Genomic DNA, 24793 nt, shown 5'->3' with positions numbered 1-24793 from the left:
CTCACCTAGAGCTCTGGGTTCAGTTCTACAGACCCGATCCCCAGGGGACAGAGACATTTATACCACTTTATAGATCCCTGGTAAGGTCTCACCTAGAGCTCTGGGTTCAGTTCGACAGACCCAATCCCCAGGGGATAGAGACAGTGATACCACTTTATAGATCCCTGGTAAGGTCTCACCTAGAGCTCTGGGTTCAGTTCTACAGACCCGATCCCCAGGGGATAGAGAGAGACAGTGATACCACTTTATAGATCCCTGGTAAGGTCTCACCTAGAGCTCTGGGTTCAGTTCTACAGACCCGATCCCCAGGGGACAGAGACAGTGATACCACTTTATAGATCCCTGGTAAGGTCTCACCTAGAGCTCTGGGTTCAGTTCTACAGACCCGATCCCCAGGGGACAAAGACAGTGATACCACTTTATAGATCCCTGGTAAGGTCTCACCTAGAGCTCTGGGTTCACTTCTACAGACCCGATCCCCAGGGGACAGAGAGAGACAGTGATACCACTTTATAGATCCCTGGTAAGGTCTCACCTAGAGCTCTGGGTTCAGTTCTACAGACCCGATCCCCAGGGGACAGAGAGAGACAGTGATACCACTTTATAGATCCCTGGTAAGGTCTCACCTAGAGTTCTGGGTTCAGTTCTACAGACCCGATCCCCAGGGGACCGAGAGAGACAGTGATACCACTTTATAGATCCCTGGTAAGGTCTCACCTAGAGCTCTGGGTTCAGTTCTACAGACCCGATCCTCAGGGGACAGAGACAGTGATACCACTTTATAGATCCCTGGTAAGGTCTCACCTAGAGCTCTGGGTTCAGTTCTACAGACCCGATCCCCAGGGGACAGACAGTGATACCACTTTATAGATCCCTGGTAAGGTCTCACCTAGAGCTCTGGGTTCAGTTCTACAGACCCAATCTCCAAGTAGCAAACATGTGGCAATAAACACTTTATTGATGACTTGGGTCTACAATGGCTTGTGCTGTAAGACATATAGTGCAAGTTAGGAAAAGGGTTGAGTTGTGCAAAGTAGGGAAATAAATTAAGAGGAACAAGGGGCATTTCAGATCTGCCTCCATCTCATACAATGAGTACAGAGTTAGAGTATGTACATAGTCAGCATGTTCACCCTGTGCACTAACCCCCATTCACAGACGGTGGGAGAGGGGATTATCCAGGCTGATGGAAAACACTTGTGCCTCCTTCATGTCTCCCCGCTGGGCTTCTTTCTCTTTGGGGGACTCCTCTTCATCTTTAGCCAGTGGGTGATGTATTTCCACAAAGATTTGGTAGAGAATTGCACCCAAAACAGCACCAACACATGGTGCCACAACAGGAACCCACCACCAATTGTTACCAGCTCTACCGAAGGAGAGAGAGAAGATATTGGTTCCAACACAACTAAACAAACCAGTTGGTACTTCCCATGTAATATTCCCCAGACTTTCCCTATTGCTCCAATAGAAAGACACTTGCTCAGGTATTATCTGTACACTTAATATGAAATCACCCAAGATAATATCAGGGCTTATGTCACTTACCTGAAGACATCTAGACCCCAACCTGCCACAGCAGAGAAGAGCCTCGGCCCTAGGTCCCGCGTAGGATTTATGGGGTAACTACAGTTTGCTCCCATTGACAGCCCAATAGAGAAGACAAGCATTCCTACTACAATAGGTTCCAGGCCTTGAGGAACCGGTTTATTCTTGGAGTCCACAATAGCCAAGATACCGACTAACAGCATTGCCGTTCCCATCACCTGCATCAATAGCAGACAGCCGTTATATTTTATTGCCATGAGTTATAGTTATAGTCACTTTTTGACTGTGTAGACAAGCCTTGCAGTGGGAAAGGGTTAAAGGGGAACTAAACCCCCCAGTCAGCTTCTGGGAACTCCAGTAAGGAGTCTTGAGACTGGAAGTAATGTAAACATGGCAGCAGAGCAACTCTACATTTGGTTGGTAGGTACAGGGGAACAGAGCACTTTTGGAAGTTGTATTGAGGAGAAGGAGGAAGGGTGTGATGTGCATGGGGGGCGAGTGGTTAAAAACAGATAGGAAGGGTTTAGTTTCCCTTTATGTTCTTTACTGTGTCATGCCATGTGTGCTGAAAATGTGCTAAGTCTGGTCTCATTGTGCTAACCAACACATTCCTCATTTTCTATTTTTGCCTTCCGGAGCTGCTGCTTTACATATAGTGTTGTTGTTTGTGCAGTTTTCTTCGCTAAAGGAGAACTTATTTTGTATCGTGAAAGAAAATGTCAATATATGAATTCTATATTTACACAAGGGTCAAAAGCAGAAAAGAGAAATGCACAGAAGGAATAGTATAGCACTAAGATATCAGAAAATCATAGATGGTGCCCCAAACAGCTGACACTCTGACCCACCTGGTCAAGGAAGCCGTTGGCAATGCTCAGGTATGGGGCTGGGTAAGAGCAAAAGATGGACGCTGTCTCTCTAGGTCCAAAGATGGTCAGGTTTCCTTTAGTGTAGTCTTGGATGGCATCTAATGACAAAATATGCACTCTATGTTCAAAGAGAAGACAGACTTAGTCCCCCAAAAGGCCGTACTATGCAATGACATGCCTTGACCTTGATAATATATATCGGAGAACTGTGGAATTTGTGGAATTATGAAGTGGCCCATGAATGCAGTGCTGCCTGGATTCAACAAGACTGTATTCACGAGGGCAGGCAGGTGAGGCATATAGGTGCCAAGACACATTCATGATATTATCAATTTAAATCTGCTAATATCATGAAAACAAAAAGAAGAGCAATTTTACAGTAAGTTGTGTTGGTGGGTATTGCTCCCCTTTAACAAAGATATCTACTGAGTTACGGAAGACCATGAGCTCACCATAATACAAGGCAAAGGCAGCTGCCGCCCCAGCGAATGAGCCCACCAGCTGGATGAGGGTGTAGAGAGGAAGTTTCCACCATGGGAAGCGCCCCAGGAGGCACATACTGAGGGAGTAGGCAGGGTTCAGGTGACCTCCTAGTAGAGACAAACATAAACATTAGTCTACTAATTGCCACTGAAATCTTGATATAGCCAGGTGAGATGACCCCAGCTCCTTACCTGACACTCCCCCAGATACGTGTATGGCCAGAACCACCGCAATAGCCCCTGCCAGGTACATGCAGAAGAAGTTGCCCTTAGTCTCATTGCTGGTGACCCCTTGAGCAGTTGCTGCCACAGTGATTAACTGAGAAGATCAGAAAAGATGAGAAGTTTCCAGTTGTGTTTCTATGCTCAGTGCTCTCCTGTCCACCACTATCCTTCTTCTCTGCCCATGATTCACCCCAACCCAACAGATCTCAACTAGAACCAACCCTACCTCAGTCCTTACACAATCTACTCTCTGGTTGAATGAAGTGCCTGGTTATCAAAAGTGTTTGTGGCTGATTAAAATGAGGGCTCAGCCAATCTGAGATGGTGGATCTGTTCTTTGTGCAGAATATAGGTTTTGTATCCTAGCATAATAGTTGAGGAGAGGTGACAAAGGTCCTCTAAAATATCTTTAGGCCACAATAACCTGTAAGTGCAGCCATACGCCTTTTTTTTGGTGATTTGTGAGAAGGGAGTTTCCATAAAAGTTGTTACTTTCTCTTTTGTCCCTCTGTGATTTATTGGCAACATTCTATACTTCATATTCCTTCTCCTAGTTCTTTCCAGCAGACAAATCTCCTTATTTTAACTTTATTAATATATGGGGGGAGCAGTAATGAAATAGAGAAAGTACAGAGAAGAGCAACTAAGTTGATAAAGGGAATGGAAGGGATCAGTTATGGGGAAAGACAAGTTGGGATTGTTACACTGGAGAAGAGACAGTTAAGGGGGATATGATCACTATATATAAATATATAAGGGGGATATGATCACTATATATAAATATATAAGGGGGATATGATCACTATATATAAATATATAAGGGGATATGATCATTATATATAAATATATAAGGGGATATGATCACTATATATAAATATATAAGGGGGTATGATCACTATATATAAATATATAAGAGGGATATGATCACTATATATAAGGGGGAAATGATCACTATATATAAATATATAAGGGGGATATGATCACTATATATAAATATATAAGGGGGATATAATCACTATATATAAATATATAAGGGGATATGATAACTATATATAAATATATAAGGGGATATGATCACTATATATAAATATATAAGGGGATATGATCACTATATATAAATATATAAGGGGGATATGATCACTATATATAAATATATAAGGGGGATATGATCACTATATATAAATATATAAGGGGGATATGATCACTATTTATAAATATATAAGGGGGATATGATCACTATATATAAATATATAAGGGGATATAATCACTATATATAAATATATAAGGGGGATATGATCACTATATATAAATATATATGGGGGATATGATCACTATATATAAATATATATGGGGGATATGATCACTATATATAAATATATAAGGGAGATATGAGCACTATATATAAATATATAAGGAGATATGATCACGATATATAAATATATAAGGAGATATGATCACGATATATAAATCTATAAGGGAATATGATCACTATATAAATATATAAGGGGATATGATCACTATATATAAATATATAAGGGGATATGATCACTATATATAAATATATAAGGGGGATATGATCACTATATATAAATATATAAGGGGGATATGATCACTATATATAAATATATAAGGGGATATGATCACTATTTATAAATATATAAGGGGGATATGATCACTATATATAAATATATAAGGGGATATAATCACTATATATAAATATATAAGGGGGATATGATCACTATATATAAATATATATGGGGGATATGATCACTATATATAAATATATAAGGGGGGATATGATCACTATATATAAATATATAAGGAGATATGATCACTATATATAAATATATAAGGAGATATGATCACGATATATAAATCTATAAGGAGATATGATCACGATATATAAATATATAAGGGGATATGAGCACTATATATAAATATATAAGGGGATTTGATCACTATATATAAATATATAAGGGGATATGATCACTATATATAAATATATAAGGGGGATATGATCACTATATATAAATATATAAGGGGATATGATCACTATATATAAATATATAAGGGAGATATGATCACTATATATATAAATATATAAGGAGATATGATCACGATATATAAATATATAAGGGGATATGATCACTATATATAAATATATAAGGGGATATGATCACTATATATTAATATATAAGGGGGATATGATCACTATATATAAATATATAAGGGAGATATGATCACAATATATAAATATATAAGGAGATATGATCACGATATATAAATATATAAGGGGATATGATCACTATATATAAATATATAAGGGGATATAATCACTATATATAAATATATAAGGGGGATATGATCACTATATATAAATATATATGGGGGATATGATCACTATATATAAATATATATGGGGGATATGATCACTATATATAAATATATAAGGGAGATATGAGCACTATATATAAATATATAAGGAGATATGATCACGATATATAAATATATAAGGAGATATGATCACGATATATAAATCTATAAGGGAATATGATCACTATATAAATATATAAGGGGATATGATCACTATATATAAATATATAAGGGGATATGATCACTATATATAAATATATAAGGGGGATATGATCACTATATATAAATATATAAGGGGATATGATCACTATATATAAATATATAAGGGGGATATGATCACTATATATAAATATATAAGGGGATATGATCACTATATATAAATATATAAGGGGGATATGATCACTATATATAAATATATAAGGGATATGATCACTATATATAAATATATAAGGGGATATGATCACTATATATAAATATATAAGGGGATATGATCATTATATATAAATATATAAGGGGGATATGATCACTATATATAAATATATAAGGGGATATGATCACTATATATAAATATATAAGAGTTACAATTCAACAAAGAAGGTCCGCACTCTCAGGTCTTAAAAATCAAATATGGTTTATTTTAAAAAGACTAACGTTTCGGCCTCTCCGAGGCCTTTCTCAAAGTACAGACAGGTATACAATGAAAGCCTTAAATACCCTAGGAGGCGGGAAAGGCTAATTGACTGACTGCATCATCATCATCATCATCATTATGCGTCAAGTACTATAGTTGTTAAGATTCACATATATAACACATTAAAATTCCTAACACTTTTATGTTAAAACCCCAATTCAACTGGATAAAGAGATAAAAACATACTATGTAACAGTATTATTTGTAACTACTTGCTTTGCACCACACCATCAAACTGGCTATATTGTCAAGGTTAAGGTTACATAGTAAAATATTCGAGTGTGGATGAAAGGTCTGAATATCAAAATGCCCCAAATGCAATATATAAAGATACATAGAAAAGTATACAGCATGAAGCATAAAGCCTAAAACATGTCTATGATTATGATCCCTCAAACAACTCAGATGTCAGTACTATATCTAGACTACTGGTGCCCAGACCCACCCCTTGTCAATAAACTACAAATTAACCCATTAGTAATATGTCATAATTATATTGTGTAGGTACTTATAGAAACACCCATCTACCCACCGGTGATAGTGTGTATATAACCCTAAAGTGGCTCAAATACTTGTTATATAACCCCTTGTGCTGGGAGTATTAACCCTCAGTGTAACAACTGCTCCCATTCTCAATCAATCTCAATAAATCTTATGAGTGACCATATATACTGAAAAATAAGTACTAATATTTTATATATCATCTAGAAGTATATCTAGTTAAATATTCAAAAGCAATAAATACATAAAGAGGACATTATCTATAAAAATTGAAAAGATACTAAAAAATAAAAAATGAAAAGATACAAAAAATATAAAATAAAAACGGAAAACAAATCAAAACAATCCCAAAATAAAGACATCCCAAAGTTTGTGAGACATATTAATCAGTCGTAATATTCATATAATTAAAAGCCCATCTAGTAAACATGGATAAAGTCAACTGTGTAGTCAAAGTTTGTGACTTGCACTTATGGGCGCCGGGGCTGTAGTAGTTCCAAGGGCAGGCTTTAACTCATAGACTCGTTACCATTTAGCAGATCGAACAGTAAACACACATCGGTTCGTGTCTCACGGAGCTAGGAGCGGACCTCCCGTAGTGCAAGGACAGCTCCGCCCCTATCTGCCCACAACACAGAGCCCGACCGCCGGGAGGCAGCAGTAAGATGTAGCCCCCCCGCACAGAGACAGTCGGGACCAGGAATAGTAAAAACCGAACTCGCCAACGATCACCAACTTCCGATTTTCACATACTCACGCGCCATTGTGTGGACGCAGTGCTGTGACGGGTTGTGTCGATCCGTAACTGTGAAGCAATTTTCATGGCTACAAACGCCATGTGTGCGGTGATTCTTGTTGTAACACCATCCATATAGCGGGTCGTGCAGATCTGTATCCGAGGGTCAATTCATGTGGCTTGAATCCTCGTGTCTTCAATAACAGACATTCATGCTGTATGTATCATCTGCGGTCGCTGATTAAAATCTTTACATGCAAAGGGAGTCATGTAAGGGGGGGTTTATCATCATAGCGTCCAGCAAGTCGGCCATCTTTATTGGCCTTGACTATTTCCCCCGCATACAGACCATTACAGACCTCAAAGAGAAGGGGTGAAAACGTCAGTCCCAATGCTGGCCTTGCAACGCCAATCCTGGTAACAGCTTTCATAGATGTAAAAAATGTCAAAAAATAAAAAATATTACTATTCCTGGTCCCGACTGTCTCTGTGCGGGGGGGCTACATCTTACTGCTGCCTCCCGGCGGTCGGGCTCTGTGTTGTGGGCAGATAGGGGCGGAGCTGTCCTTGCACTACGGGAGGTCCGCTCTTAGCTCCGTGAGACACGAACCGATGTGTGTTTACTGTTCGATCTGCTAAATGGTAACGAGTCTATGAGTTAAAGCCTGCCCTTGGAACTACTACAGCCCCGGCGCCCATAAGTGCAAGTCACAAACTTTGACTACACAGTTGACTTTATCCATGTTTACTAGATGGGCTTTTAATTATATGAATATTACGACTGATTAATATGTCTCACAAACTTTGGGATGTCTTTATTTTGGGATTGTTTTGATTTGTTTTCCGTTTTTATTTTATATTTTTTGTATCTTTTCATTTTTTATTTTTTAGTATCTTTTCAATTTTTATAGATAATGTCCTCTTTATGTATTTATTGCTTTTGAATATTTAACTAGATATACTTCTAGATGATATATAAAATATTAGTACTTATTTTTCAGTATATATGGTCACTCATAAGATTTATTGAGATTGATTGAGAATGGGAGCAGTTGTTACACTGAGGGTTAATACTCCCAGCACAAGGGGTTATATAACAAGTATTTGAGCCACTTTAGGGTTATATACACACTATCACCGGTGGGTAGATGGGTGTTTCTATAAGTACCTACACAATATAATTATGACATATTACTAATGGGTTAATTTGTAGTTTATTGACAAGGGGTGGGTCTGGGCACCAGTAGTCTAGATATAGTACTGACATCTGAGTTGTTTGAGGGATCATAATCATAGACATGTTTTAGGCTTTATGCTTCATGCTGTATACTTTTCTATGTATCTTTATATATTGCATTTGGGGCATTTTGATATTCAGACCTTTCATCCACACTCGAATATTTTACTATGTAACCTTAACCTTGACAATATAGCCAGTTTGATGGTGTGGTGCAAAGCAAGTAGTTACAAATAATACTGTTACATAGTATGTTTTTATCTCTTTATCCAGTTGAATTGGGGTTTTAACATAAAAGTGTTAGGAATTTTAATGTGTTATATATGTGAATCTTAACAACTATAGTACTTGACGCATAATGATGATGATGATGATGATGCAGTCAGTCAATTAGCCTTTCCCGCCTCCTAGGGTATTTAAGGCTTTCATTGTATACCTGTCTGTACTTTGAGAAAGGCCTCGGAGAGGCCGAAACGTTAGTCTTTTTAAAATAAACCATATTTGATTTTTAAGACCTGAGAGTGCGGACCTTCTTTGTTGAATTGTAATTCTAAATATTTTGGACACTGCACCCAGGCACGCTTATACCATGTTACGTGAGTGCTGACTTCCCCATGGATAAATATATAAGAGGATATGATCACTATATATAAATATATAAGGGGGATATGATCACTATATATAAATATATAAGGGGATATGATCATTATATATAAATATATAAGGAGATATGATCACTATATATAAATATATAAGGGGGATATGATCACTATATATAAATATATAAGGGGGATATGATCACTATATATCAATATATAAGGGGATATGATCTCTATATATAAATATATAAGGGGGATATGATCACTATATATAAATATATAAGGGGGATATGATCACTATATATAAATATATAAGGGGGATATGATCACTATATATAAATATATAAGGGGATATGATCACTATATATAAATATATAAGGGGGATATGATCACTATATATAAATATATAAGGGGATATGAGATCACTATATATAAATATATAAGGGAATATCATCACTATATATAAATATATAAGGGGATATGATCACTATATATAAATATATAAGGGGGATATGATCACTATATATACATATATAAGGGGATATGATCACTATATATAAATATATAAGGGGGATATGATCACTATATATAAATATATAAGGGAATATCATCACTATATATAAATATATAAGGGACAGTAATGAAATAGAGAAAGTACAGAGAAGAGCAGATACATTAGTTGGCTACAAGGATGGCTTTTAGGCAAGTGAGAAAATAAAAGGGTAAATGAACCTGTAGCAAAATTTTTATCCAGGGACTGGCCTGGCACATTGTACCCAGATGGTGAATGAGACCCTTTGTGTTACATTTATTATATATGTTTAGAGAATACATGGGGATTGTGGAAACTGTCCCCTTCCATTGATCTGCCCTATAACCATGTCACTCAAGGACAGCTGTAAGTTCTCATGTTCATATGTGGGGGCGCCACCCTTACTCAGGCCCTGCACTCAGCTTTCTGTGTTTGTGCTGGGCTAATGATGATGACGATGATGAATGTTCAACTGTTAATTGTACTTGGAAACCATATGGTTGTGAAAACAGGATTTGAAAGAACAAGACTGGGATTCAGAAGAGGCAAAAGCAGAAGTGAATCTATTTAGCCCGGCACAGATTTCTCGTCTTTAATTCTTTAGGGGAAGGGGGTCGTGATTAAAGTGAGGCCAAGATGGAGCACCAAGATACAGGGTTACTGCAAGCGACTGGACTGATTCCCTGGGTACCCCTGGAAATAGAGCAGGGGGACTGTTATACAAAGGACACAAATAAGCAATCACCCCAAATCTCCCCCTAACTGGCCTTCAGACTGGGTCCCCTTAGCTCATAACAAGGTTACAGATAAATAGAAACATTGGGGTAACAGTCACCCTGTTATAGTTCCAGGGGTACCCAGGGCACAAATAAGCACTCACCCCAAATCTCCTCCTAACTGACCTTCAGACTGGGCCCCCTTAGCTCATAACAAGGTTACAGATATATAGAAACATTGGGGTGTCACCCTGCTATAGTTCCAGGGGTACCCAGGGTACAAATAAACACTCACCCCAAATCTCCCCCTAACTGGCCTTCAGACTGGGTCCCCTTTGCTCATAACAAGGTTACAGATATATAGAAACATTGGGGTGTCACCCTGTTATAGTTCCAGGGGTACACAGGGCACAAATAAGCACTCACCCCAAATCTCCCCCTAACTGACCTTCAGACTGGGTCCCCTTAGCTCATAACAAGGTTACAGATATATAGAAACATTGGGGTGTCACCCTGCTATAGTTCCAGGGGTACCCAGGGTACAAATAAACACTCATCCCAAATCTCCCCCTAACTGGCCTTCAGACTGGGTCCCCTTAGCTCATAACAAGGTTACAGATATATAGAAACATTGGGGTAACAGTCACCCTGCTATAGTTCCAGGGGTACCCAGGGTACAAATAAGCACTCACCCCAAATCTCCCCCTAACTGACCTTCAGACTGGGCCCCCTTAGCTCATAACAAGGTTAAAGATATATAGAAACATTGGGGTAACAGTCACTCTGTTATTGTCTCTAGGAGGAGGCAGCTCCACAGTTTAGGAACTCTCGGGCCATAAGGGTAATATTCTGCCAGCCCCATATATTGCTGCCCCGAGGCCTTGCTCCCACAATTTTTATTGTGTTGCCACTTACACTCCAGTCACATCCCATCTGTATCACTACCTTTTGATGTTGCTCTGATTACCCATAAAGGATTCTTCTTTACTCACAATCAGCACAAACACCCCAAGGAATTCAGCCAGACATTCCCGAGCCAGGGGGTTCCTCAGCCTCAGCCATTTCCGCAGATCCTGCCGAGTGCGCCACCATGCCATCCCAGACAGGCGCCAGATGCAGAAGAAAGAGTTTGGGTGCAGATACCTGCTCCTTATATAAAGTCTAGGCATTCCTAGCATTTAAAGAGATAAGAAAATCACTCAATAAAATGCTGATAATGTTATCTCCCTGGAGTCATCATAATTAATAAACAACAACTCAGATACCAAAGTCATCTTGGTGAGACGTAGGCTGAGAGACATCCCCAAGGCAGTATAATCTGAGCCCCCTGCCTGTCCAGTCAAAATATTATCTATGTTCTTCTTATATTCTCTTAGAGATATCCCTACTCTCTGCTTTATGGAACATTCTCTTCATACATTATTGCTCCTCACATTGGATGCCAACCCGTGCCATAGTGTTCCGTGGTCTTCAGTGTGTCTTTTGAGCCTGTAGATCTCATAAGATTTCTATTATTCTGAAAAACACTTTATTACACGGGTATTGGTCTCTTGCTTATAATATTATAATAACTAATTAAAATGAAGTCATTAGTGTTGACCTCTGCTTCTTTAAGTACATGCTGGAGACCTTTGAACAATTTCAGATTCATTACAGTATATTAATAACCAATAATAAATCTTATCTGTTTAATTTCATGTGATTATTATGGACATGGAAAAGTCAACAGATCTCTTGAGCAGTGATTTCTGCAAACATTCTGTAAGTGTTGTCGTCCCAAATCTTTTATTGACTTTCAAACTGGGCTTTATGGAGTATCTAAGGGAAGAAAACATGTTCTACCTTCTTCTTAGGATCTTTTCATATAACCTTTAATATATGCTGCCAAGTGTCCAACACTTTCGAGATGCCAAGGGCACCCAATGGAAAACCCTAAGCTATTAGGGGATATGTTCAGTGGAAAAGAATAAAATATCACATGGAATGACACTGATGTACTCTTTCTCAAGCTTCTCTATTTGTAATAAATAATACTGCACCTTACATGATGTTCTTGTCAAAGATTTGGCCAAGCTGGTTCCATCAAGGTGTCTCTCTGCTGTCCACAGATCTACTCAAAGTCTATTGGACGTTCATTCTGTATCCAATTTTGTTCATTGTTCTTCCTTTAAAGAAATTTGCTGTGATCAAAATCTCAGTGATCTATATCTATTCGTAGCCTTTGGGGTTGTCTGTCTGAGTTTTGCTTGGCCCAAAGCTTTGTTGTCCTTATTGACTGCACCTTGTCCCCTGAACAAAACTTTACACTTGGGTGAGCATCAGAATGTGTCCTTATTTGGGGCCAAAAGGAAATGTCAGATCTCAGTCATGCAGAAAAGAAAGATAGGAAACTGAACGCAGAAGAAAGTTCTCTGAAGATTATACTGGATCAGTGCTGTCATAACAAAAGTTTAGTGAAGGCACACATGGCATTGAACAGTTAGATTGTAGGCTAGGTCCTTACTTACAGGTATCTGGTCAATATACAAAAAACTGGAGATCAGACAACTAAAAAAGAGAGCTGTATTTGTCTCGGGGGCATATTTAGAGTATTGAAGTCCCTGGAAAACTAAATTAAGTGCTGATATTGGGAAACTAAGGTCTACATCAACTAGGGAAGTGTTGGAAATAAGGACACACCATAGGCAGAATTCAGTTTGTGGTGTGGCCAAATTGTAGGCTAGATCCTTAAGGATGTCGCCAAACGAGCGGATCCCCCTCCGATATGCCCACCTTGAGGTGGGCAATATCGGCTGATCCGATCCGATCGGGCTGATCCGATCGTGGGCCCTAACGATGCCTAACGGTCGGTCAGATCGCGGGACCGCATCAACGAATAGATGTCCCATCCGATCGAGATCTGGCCGACTTTCGGACAGATCTCGATCGGTGAAGCCCGTCGGGGGGCCCCATACACGGGCCAATAAGCTGCCGACATGGTCTGTCGGCAGCTTTTATCGGCCCGTGTATGGCCACCTTTACTTATCTGATCAATATACAAAAACAGAGACCAGACACCAGCAATGCATAACAAACCTTTTGCCTCAGGAGCCCACAAAGAGCCCTTTATCCACCCATTTGGCTCCAATAAGACAATGTTTATTACATAAAATACCTGATAATGTTGGCCAACCATAAGGAGTCAGATACAGGTTTTTATTACTGATAGAGAATTTGTAAGGGATAAACTTGTAACAGTGACCCACAGGAACACTTCATATACTTTGCTAACTCCTAGGGCCATGAAGATTCTAAGAGTCCACTTTTTGTTTTGTGCGTGTGTCAAGTGCATGTTCTAGAAAGAGGTTTGTATGGAGCTTTGAGAATAGAATAAGTGTGGGAACTTTCCTGTTGCATGGTGGTAGAGCATTCCAGAGGAGCTGAGAGGGTGTCTATGGAGAGATGAGAGCAGATATACAGAGAGGAGCAGAATAATTCAGGGCTCTGGTTTGCATGATACGATCCAGGAGCCAGGAGGGAGACTTTAGTAGTGAGGTGGTGGAAAGAGATTTAGGTACAGGGGAGGTGATGGGGGCAGCAGCAGTAAGGATGCACATCTAGGAGACCAGCTAGTACTACATAGAAGTAGCCTATCCTACAGAGGATCCATATCTTAGCAGTAGAGGGACACAGAAAGGGAGTTTTTGCAATATTTGGGCCAAATTCAATTCAGAGAGAAAAAGTTATCTCATGGTTTTTCACATGATAATTCACAGAGGAGATTCAATTTGAGAAGAAAAAAAATTTCTCTAATATGATAAACCTTGAGTTTTTCTGAATTAAATTGAATCTCGTCCATGAGTTTTCACGTGATTAACCTTTTTCTCTCTCAATTGAATCTGGCCCTTATTAGAAAGAAGAAGCATATCCGGGTCAGGAATCACACGTGGGCAGAGAAAGTGAGGGAGTAGTTGAAAGTTGGGAAACTGGATGTAGGGTGGCATCGTTTAACAGAATGTTAAATGGAGGTAATTGGCCAGGTTTAGGTGGGATATATTTGGCATAGGTGTGGAACAGCCATCCAAGATGCTATGCTGGTGAGACATTGAGTGAATCTGTGAAAACATTTGTGAACGGCATCAAAGTCAATAGGTGTCAAAAAATGTTATGCTCCATATGCATTAAATGGGAGTTTTTTTTCTTGTGCCAACTTTTTTTGTCCAAATGCATTGAAGTCAATGGGTGTTTTTTCTTATGGCGACTTTTTTATCTCAGCGACTTTCTTTGTCTCTAATCTACTCATGCATGTCATCCCTGTAGTAGTAGTTGGTCTTTCTCATGAGGCTCATCAAGGTATGGTGAAAACTAAACACCTCCTATGAGACTGGGTATGGTTTCCAGGAAAAGTGGAGGCAAATGCCAGACTATTCATACCTACTAGTCATCATGGATAATTTTTCCAGATTTCATGAAATTGAAACTGTCCGCAAACTCAGCCAGAGCTGTCATACCCAAATTAGACAAGATCTTTTCTGAATATGGTATACTAGAAACTGTAAAGACTGACAATCTCCCTCCTTTCAGCAGTACAGACTTTCAGTCTTTAGCCACTTACCTAGGCTTTGCCCACAGGAAAAATGGCTCCTTACTGGCCTAAGGCCAATGGTGAGGTTGCTTTATACAGTCCATCAACAAAACTCTGAGGATCCAGCGCCGATTCGTGCCTGAGGCGGCTCCTGCAATGCCGCCCCCCCTCGCCGACTTACCTGTCGGGAGGGGAGGCAGGAACACTAATGCGGAGAGCGCAATTGCGCTCTCTCGCATTCGTAAAGCCGAATTTCTGGTTTAAAAAACGGAAATTCGGCTCTTAAAGGTGCAGGAGCGCCTTTTTGCCGCCCCTGGTAACCGCTCCGGCGTTGCCGCCTGAGGCGAGCGTCTCAGCTCGCCTCATTGGCGGCGCGCCCCTGTGAGCATCGTTACCATAGAACATTAGGACTTTCAACAAGAATTATGCAAATGACTCCAAAAGTACAGAGTAACACCTCACTCTTCCACTGGCACACCATCAACAACTGCACTCTTTGATAGACCTTTATGTATCAAACTGTCAAATCTCCCTCTAACTTCAGCTGGTACACTCATTACAAATAATGATGCTGCTGAGAAGGAGAGAATAAAAAGATATTGCTGATCACGGAGAAATGATAACAATGAAGGTTGGTGACTGGTTTCTTGTCAAGAGAGTGAGACCTGGCAAAAAAGTTATCCTCACCATATCATCCTAAACCCTATCAAGTTACCCAAGTCAAGGTTTTTCACATGAAAACTCACAGAGGAGATTCAATTTGAGAAAAAAAACTCTCATGTGATAAACCTTGAGATAAGTTTTTCTGAATTAAATTGCGTCTCAAATTGAATCTCGTCCATGAGTTTTCACGTGATAAACGCTTTTCTCTCTGATTTGAATCTGGCCCTTATTAGAAAGTAAAAGCATATCCGGGTCAGGAATCACACGTGGGCAGAGAAAGTGAGGGAGTAGTTGAAAGTTGGGAAACTGGATGTAGGGTGGCATCGTTTAACAGAATGTTAAATGGAGGGAAGGGGCCAGGTTTAGGTGGGATATATTTGGCATGGGTGGGGAACAGCCATCCAAGATGCTATGCTGGTGAGACATTGAGTGGCTTTAGCCTGGATGAGTAGGATCAGGCCAGGGAAGAAGAATCTGTCTTATCAACATGAAGGGCATGGGAGAAGCTGAAGGATATGAGAAGGTCAGTAAGGAGAGTGTAATGAGAGAAGAGGTCCAAGGACTAGATTCTTGAGGCACCTCAATAAAGGGATCAAGATGGGTCCTATTAAAAACCATTACATTGATGATGTGCATGTGGGACTTGGTCAAGCAGTCATTACAATAATCATAACTACTTTGACACTTCATTAAGAAGTTCCTTGGCTAGTTTCTATGGTCCATGAGGAATCCTGGTGCACAGATATGCCCACCTTGCAGCCTATGTTAGATATGACCCTCCAAGTGATTTGTATGGTTTATAATGTCCCCAAGGGTCATGTTGCCATTTTTGAATGACATTTACTGTTTTATTATAATTTGGTACTCAATGGATAATTGGCCTACAGCATGGAAACAGTTGGACCCTCAAAGCTTTTCTTGATCCATCGATTATGCCATTCAAGTGGGTCTGTATACAATTATTGTTTCAGTGACCCATTAAGATTTCTAGTCTTATTTCCAGGGACCAAGGAGGAGATCTAATTGCTCGTATTTCAGTAGAGAAGCCCTGGTGCTCATGAAGAATTCCAGTAGGCAATGAGTGTGGAATCCAGTGGGACTCAAGTTGAGGGTCTCCTTTGCTTCACTGTAGTCCCATTATGAAGTAGACTTCATACTAATAGGGCGGTGTGCAGAGTCTTTCCAGGATCTAGTAACCCATAGCAACCAGATCCTGTGTGCAGTGTTGTTACATCCATTCCTGTGATGTTAAATGTTCAGTTTAATACGCATGAGCAGCTTAGCACTGGGTGGAGTAATGAGAAGTGGACACAGGAAAGGGAAGTGAATGGGGAGGAGCGAACAGTGTGGAGAGAGCAGTCGGGAATAAAGCTGACTTCTACCCTGCAGTCTGGCATCTCTGTGTGCATTCTTGCAGTTCCACAACACCCTGCACTGGGTTATCACAACTGGTGAGGAGGAGTCATACCATCTGCAGGTATCACAGTAAAACAACTCACATTCCACAGTACTGTCAGCAAGAGCGATGAGTGAATCTGTAAAAACATTTGTGAACGGCATCAATGTCAATAGGTGTCAAAAAATGTTATGCTCCATATGCATTAAATGGGAGTTTTTTTCTTGTGGCAACTTTTTTTGTCCAAATGCATTGAAGTCAATGGGTGTTTTTTCTTATGGCGACTTTTTTTATCTCAGCGACTTTTTTTGTCTCTAATCTACTATCATGCATGATAATCACCTTGTCATCCCTGTAGTAGTAGTTGATCTTTCTCATGAGGCTCATCAAGGTATGGTGAAAACTAAACATCTCCTATGAGACTGGGAATGGTTTCCAGGAAAAGTGGAGGCATGTATCCAGTCATGTATACCTTGCCAGGCAACAACACCTAACTACAAGCGTGCTCCCTTGCAAATGACTACCCTACCTAATAGACCTTGGACTGCAATTAGTGTTGACTTCTGCTCCATGTCAGACTATTCATACCTACTAGTCGTCATGGATAATTTTTCCAGATTTCATGAAATTGAAACTGTCCGCAACCTCAGCCAGAGCTGTCATACCCAAATTAGACAAGATCCTTTCTGAATATGGTATACTAGAAACTGTAAAGACTGACAATCTCCCTCCTTTCAGTAGTACAGACTTTCAGTCTTTAGCCACTTACCTAGGCTTTACCCACAGGAAAAATGGCTCCTTACTGGCCTAAGGCCAATGGTGAGGTTGCTTTAGGGCTAGTCCACACGAGGAGATTCGGGGAGATTTTGACGCCTGGCGACTAATCGCCTCGTCTTTTGCGCGACTATCTCCCCGAACTGCCTCAGCGTTTTTCCCCATAGGCTGCAACGCAAAGTCGCCTGTGCGACTAATCTCCCCGAATCTCCTCGTGTGGCCTTACCCTTATACAGTCCATCAACAAAACTCTGAGGTTCGTTACCATAGAACATAAGGACTTTCAACAAGAATTATGCAAATGACTCCAAAAGTACAGAGTAACACCTCACTCTTCCACTGGCACACCATCAACAACTGCACTCTTTGATAGACCTTTATGTATCAAACTGCCAAATCTCCCTCTAACTTCAGCTGGTACACTCATTACACATAATGATGCTGCTGAGAAGGAGAGAATAAAAAGATATTGCTGATCACGGAGAAATGATAACAATGAAGGTTGGTGACTGGTTTCTTGTCAAGAGAGTGAGACCTGGCAAAAAAGTTATCCTCACCATATCATCCTAAACCCTATCAAGTTACCCAAGTCAAGGGTCACTGCTCAGCTCAATGGCCAACAAGAAACTATAAATATAACCCACTTCAAGAAACTTCAAGACCACACTGGTGGAATAGACCAAAAGGCTTATGATGATGATGATGAGGAGGAAAAGAACACCAGTGCAACTCCAAACACACCTGGGGATGGGTCTTCCGGAAAAACTACACCAACTCAAGCACCAACTGTACAAGAGGATTCATAGTCTGGTCTGGTAGTTCAGCGCTATCCACAAATGGACTTTGTCAGTAAAGCTCTTGACAGCGACTCTTCAAAAACTGCCTCGGAGCACTTGTATGCAGTTTGTTGCAGTTCATTTGGTTGTTTCTGTAAGGTGGGGTGGAATGTAATGTTGCTCCATCCATGCCGTGATGTTAAATGTTCAGTTTAATATACATTAGCAGCTTAGCACTGGGTGGAGTAATGAGAAAGGTTATGGACACAGGCAGGGATGGAACTAGGGGTAGGCAGAGTAGTCCCGTGCCTAGGATTCACCCTGCACTGGGTTATCACACTGTGTAATTGCCATTAATTAAATTGTAGTGGTCCTTACATTCATATAATAATCCAAAAAATACTACCAGCCCTTCTAGGAGAAGGAAAGGTCTCTTAAATCGTCTTCCGGTGCAGTTTTCTCCTAATAGGAGCACCAGCCCGGGGTCTCAGGTGAGTATATGCGTTCATGTGCCTAACTTTTGGCACCCCCAAGTAAAAAGACCTTTCCTTCTCCTTTAAAGAACTGACCTGGCCATCGACTTCTGGTGTCATGGCCAAGATCCCTGGTTAAAATTCAGAGATCAATCTCGTCGGGGTGTGTGTGTTTGGTGACACTCCTCAGTCCGTAGATTCAAATCAAAGTCTATTTCATAATAACAAAAATTCTAGGATTTCAAAATAGCCCAGAGTGTTGCAACACTGTGTCCCTGTATAGGGGGCCCTCCCTCCGACCTTCCAGGGCAGCTGCACAGAAGCGATTTAACGTCTCGCTGTGGCCCCTCACTTCCACAAACTGCAAAATACAGAAGTGCCAGGGCCCCTGCGGTGTGAGAGGGACAATTAGCTTTTATTTTGCAGAAAACAAGAGGTGTATTTGGCTTTTTCTTCCTCAAGAACACTTGGGGTATTACCACGTCTGACTTTAATGGATCATTTCTTTAGAATTAATGTTTGACAAATGCAAAGCAGTCTGCCTTTTCTCAGGGAGGTGACCACATGTCCAAAGCCTCAGCAGGGAGAATTTATATCATTGCAAGTAGTATGGCAGCTCCCTTCAACATCAAAGCAAGCAGTAAGAGCTGCCATATTGATTCCCTTAGACAGTACAGTATGAGGGTATAGCTTATTGTGTGCCCAGAACATTCCTTCTCTGTATATTTGTATTTATACATATGGGAGGAGGAGGTGCCATATTGATTCCCTTAGACAGTACAGTATGAGGGTATAGCTTATTGTGTGCCCAGAACATTCCTTCTCTGTATATTTGTATTTATACATATGGGAGGAGGAGGTGCCATATTGATTCCCTTAGACAGTACAGTATGAGGGTATAGCTTATTGTGTGCCCAGAACATTCCTTCTCTGTATATTTGTATTTATACATATGGGAGGAGGGAGGTGCCATATTGATTCCCTTAGACAGTACAGTATGAGGGTATAGTTTATTGTGTGCCCAGAACATTCCTTCTCTGTATATTTGTATTTATACATATGGGAGAAGGAGGTGCCATATTGATTCCCTTAGACAGTACAGTATGAGGGTATAACTTATTGTGTGCCCAGAACATTCCTTCTCTGTATATTTGTATTTATACATATGGGAGGAGGAGGTGCCATATTGATTCCCTTAGACAGTACAGTATGAGGGTATAGCTTATTGTGTGCCCAGAACATTCCTTCTCTGTATATTTGTATTTATACATATGGGAGGTGGAGGTGCCATATTGATTCCCTTAGACAGTACAGTATGAGGGTATAGCTTATTGTGTTCCCAGAACATTCCTTCTCTGTATATTTGTATTTATACATATGGGAGGAGGAGGTGCCATATTGATTCCCTTAGACAGTACAGTATGAGGGTATAACTTATTGTGTGCCCAGAACATTCCTTCTCTGTATATTTGTATTTATACATATGGGAGGAGGTGCCATATTGATTCCCTTAGACAGTACAGTATGAGGGTATAGCTTATTGTGTGCCCAGAACATTCCTTCTCTGTATATTTGTATTTATACATACGAGAGGGAGCTGCCCTACTCAGTAACATAGATGATGTTTAGAGAAGCTATAAAGTCTCTGGAGCCCGGCAGTAACACCAAGCAAATGCTGGAAGCAGAATTGTGATGAATCAGCGGACACTTTGCCCCTGACTGTTATAGTCAGTTGATTATTAACTGTGTAACATGACTAATATTCCCACTCAGCTCATTAGGGCCTGATTATCAGCTAATACAATCTATAGGATGCACAACCAGAAATCTCGCAGAGCTTTCGTTTTGTCTCTCTCAATAATCAGCACAGCAAGTAACTCACATTAATATTGTGTTATCTAGTGTTATAATGCCCTCCTGTGGCAGGAGACTGACACTCGCTCACCAGGGCTGCCACTTACAATGGGGATCAATAGCTATACAGATAGCTAGAATCTCAGCTGCCATAAAGCAGGACAGGACTGCTGCTTACAATGGGGATCAGAGAGGATCTGTGCAGCCACTGGGACAGAATGTTCTGTTATACAGATAGCTAGAATCTCAGCTGCCATAAAGCAGGACAGGACTGCTGCTTACAATGGGGATCAGATAGGATCTGTGCAGCCACTGGGACAGAATGTTCTGTTATACAGATAGCTAGAATCTCAGCTGCCATAAAGCAGGACAGGACTGCTGCTTACAATGGGGATCAGATAGGATCTGTGCAGCCACTGGGACAGAATGTTCTGTTATACAGATAGCTAGAATCTCAGCTGCCATAAAGCAGGACAGGACTGCTGCTTACAATGGGGATCAGATAGGATCTGTGCAGCCACTGGGACAGAATGTTCTGTTTTACAGATAGCTAGAATCTCAGCTGCCATAAAGCAGGACAGGACTGCTGCTTACAATGGGGATCAGAGAGGATCTGTGCAGCCACTGGGACAGAATGCTCTGTTATACAGATAGCTAGAATCTCAGCTGCCATAAAGCAGGACAGGACTGCTGCTTACAATGGGGATCAGATAGGATCTGTGCAGCCACTGGGATAGAATGTTCTGTTATACAGATAGCTAGAATCTCAGCTGCCATAAAGCAGGACAGGACTGCTGCTTACAATGGGGATCAGATAGGATCTGTGCAGCCACTGGGACAGAATGCTCTGTTATACAGATAGCTAGAATCTCAGCTGCCATAAAGCAGGACAGGACTGCTGCTTACAATGGGGATCAGATAGGATCTGTGCAGCCACTGGGACAGAATGCTCTGTTATACAGATAGCTAGAATCTCAGCTGCCATAAAGCAGGACAGGACTGCTGCTTACAATGGGGATCAGATAGGATCTGTGCAGCCACTGGGATAGAATGTTCTGTTATACAGATAGCTAGAATCTCAGCTGCCATAAAGCAGGACAGGACTGCTGCTTACAATGGGGATCAGATAGGATCTGTGCAGCCACTGGGACAGAATGTTCTGTTATACAGATAGCTAGAATCTCAGCTGCCATAAAGCAGGACAGGACTGCTGCTTACAATGGGGATCAGATAGGATCTGTACAGCCACTGGGACAGAATGTTCTGTTATACAGATAGCTAGAATCTCAGCTGCCATAAAGCAGGACTGCTGCTTCCAATGGGGATCAGATAGGATCTGTGCAGCCACTGGGAAAGAATGCTCTGTTATACAGATAGCTAGAATCTCAGCTGCCATAAAGCAGGGCAGGACTGTTGCTTACAATGGGGATCAGATAGGATTTTTTTTTTTATTTTGTAAAAACTTATCAATTTACAATAATCATCAGCTCAGCTAAATAAAAACTGATTTTAATCTATTTACCACCAAATAAGCAAAATATAGTCCATGAATCTTTGGCTTGGCTCAGCAGTATCTCCCACCACCAAACACTCTTGGAGTCCTTCCTCTGTCCATAATTCCCAAAACAAACTTGGCAAAGTCTTTCCCTTTGTCCATGAAAAAGGTTTTCCTCCCTCCCCAACCACCACCTTCACCACCACAAACCCGGCCACAAAGTCCAAAGTTTGTCTTTCTATTAGTGGGCCATCACACCACCCTTCCCACATACACCCCCCAACTCAGGACATATATATTGCTGAGCCAAAGAGCTTGCAGAACTTTTCCACTGAAAAGCATGAGCTGGTGTTATCACATTGTCTGTTTGAAAGAGAAACATGTCAGACATCACAGGCATTAGTATCATAAATACATCAGTATATGTCACAGTTTCACACCTCTCCATTTGGATGCATTCAGACAGCTTGCTTAACCTCTCTTTCCCTCAGGAAACCCAAATCAGCCACCACAGACTTCACTATTTGGTCTATAACAACATTCTCATGGCTAATGGACCTTCTGCAGCGGAACTGCCATAGGTGGTACCTCATCACCGATATTATTAGATACACTGTCCCTCTATCCATGGGATGTGGGACAGACAGAACACCATAGGCCGTATCAGCATAGGACAGGTGTTTGATGTGGGGCACGTTGAGAGCCTCTGCCAGCCGATGTTTTAAAACTTTTGTCACAGGACAATCCACAAGAAAATGTTCTAGGGTCTCATTAGTGGAACAGCCCCATGGGCACTCCCTCTCTGTGATGTTCAAAAAGCTCACATTGCCTCGGACAAAAAGTCTTCCCTGAAGAGCCAGCCAGTTCAGATCAAAATACTTTGGGGGCACCCTTCTGTCATTGAGCCACCGGAGGCTCTGAGAAAGGACATCCCCCACACAGTCCTTCAAGGCCATGGGGACAACAAAGTAGCTCAATAGGATCCTCTGATAAATTTGTCTCCTTGTAACAGAACTCAGTTCCCCAATTCTAATGTCCCACTTTCTCAAAAGTTTTAGCCCGAGTCGAATATGCAGTGGGAGACAATTCCCGCGCACTCGGACCTGCTTCACACTATCGCCAAGCAGCCAATCTCCTACCAGAGGCAATGCCCAATTCTTGATGCAACATTCCCACAGGGAATCAGTTCTTTGGCCCAGGCTCCCAAAGTTAAACTTCAAGAAAATGGATCCAAAGAAAGCCACTGGACATAACATGCCCAACCCTCCTTCTTTCCTCTGCAGGTAAGTAATGCCCCTTTTTACAGGATTCAGCCTGTTCCCCCAGATTAACTGGAAGAACAGGCTTTGGATCCGAGCATAGAGAGCTTCTGGCAGCGGATACACGTAGGAAACAAACAAAAAGATAGGGACCAGGTAAGTCTTCATGAGCTTCACCCTTTCTCTGTAGGACAGCTTCCATCCCTTCCATCGCTGTACCTTTGCATTTCCGGCATCCAACTTTTCTTCCCAGTTTTGCCTACCATCATCTCCCTTCCCAAATTTGATTCCCAAATTTCTAATCTGAGTTTGGGCTGTTGAAAATTCCTGGAGTGGAAAAGCCGGCTCCTCGTCTAATGACCAAAAAGCTTGAGACTTATCCATGTAGACCAGAGACCCGGAGGCCTCTGAGTAACTTCTGATTTTCTCGGACAGCAGTCTCGCATCTTCCGGACAAGAGACTGCTACCGTGACATCATCCACATAGGCTACTGACCTGAGGGGCTGGCTACGGGGAACAGAGAGACCCTTAATTCCACTCACCTGCAAACGCCTTAGAAAAGGATCGATCGCAAAAACATACAGCAGAGGGCTTAAGGGACACCCCTGTCTTACCCCGGCCCCAACCTCAAAGTTTTCACCGCGCCACCCATTGATAAGTGGAAAGCTTACTGCCCCTTTGTACAAAGCTGAGAGCCATCTAATGAATGTTCCCGGGATGCCATACTTTGCCAAAACGGCCCACAGATACTCATGATCCACTCGATCAAAGGCCTTAGCCTGGTCCAGAGTTAGAAAGTAACACCCAGTATTTTGGACTTTGCATTGCTCCAAGGCTTCCCTAATAGTAAGGATCGCCCCAAAGATGCTCCGCCCTTTCACCGTGCAGAACTGGACAGGAAATAATAAAGTGCCTGAAAATGAACTCAATCTAGTAAAAAGTATCCGTGCGAGAAGCTTCCTATCAGTGTTGAGAAGGGCAATTGGCCTCCAATTCTCAACATGCTTTGGATCCTTACCTTTTGACAGCAGG

General features: G+C 41.0%; 1 protein-coding gene across 2 annotated transcripts; it reads right to left on the bottom strand.

The window, feature by feature from the left end:
- Window positions 1-938: 938 nt before the first annotated feature.
- On the bottom strand, window positions 939-12735 carry aqp10.L (aquaporin 10 L homeolog). 2 transcript variants are annotated; one of them, XM_041573749.1, is made up of 7 exons: window positions 12546-12735; window positions 11499-11677; window positions 3089-3215; window positions 2867-3004; window positions 2394-2512; window positions 1546-1763; window positions 939-1366 (listed from the first exon to the last, which is right to left on the bottom strand). In XM_041573749.1, exons 2-7 carry the CDS (start codon window positions 11673-11675, stop codon window positions 1153-1155), a joined length of 993 nt encoding a protein of 330 aa, XP_041429683.1. In that variant the 5' UTR covers window positions 11676-11677; window positions 12546-12735; the 3' UTR covers window positions 939-1152. The 2 variants fall into 2 exon arrangements, with proteins under 2 accessions (XP_041429683.1, XP_041429684.1); XM_041573750.1 differs by having other exon boundaries at window positions 12551-12735.
- Window positions 12736-24793: the final 12058 nt, after the last annotated feature.

This window comes from Xenopus laevis, chromosome 8L (assembly GCF_017654675.1).
Source record: "Xenopus laevis strain J_2021 chromosome 8L, Xenopus_laevis_v10.1, whole genome shotgun sequence".
In the NCBI taxonomy this organism is placed as follows: domain Eukaryota; kingdom Metazoa; phylum Chordata; class Amphibia; order Anura; family Pipidae; genus Xenopus; species Xenopus laevis.
Note: the sequence above shows the minus strand (reverse complement) of the source record. Positions and strands in the feature narration are given on the sequence as shown.

Excerpts from the sequence above, each read along its gene's own strand:
- aqp10.L (XM_041573749.1), bottom strand. The coding sequence starts at position 11,675 with ATGCCTAGACTTTATATAAGGAGCAGGTATCTGCACCCAAACTCTTTC. Across the intron at positions 1,764-2,393 it reads CCAACGGCTTCCTTGACCAG|GTGATGGGAACGGCAATGCT; the intron begins GTGGGTCAGAGT and ends CTATTGATGCAG. Across the intron at positions 1,367-1,545 it reads TGGGGTCTAGATGTCTTCAG|AGCTGGTAACAATTGGTGGT; the intron begins GTAAGTGACATA and ends CTCCTTCGGTAG.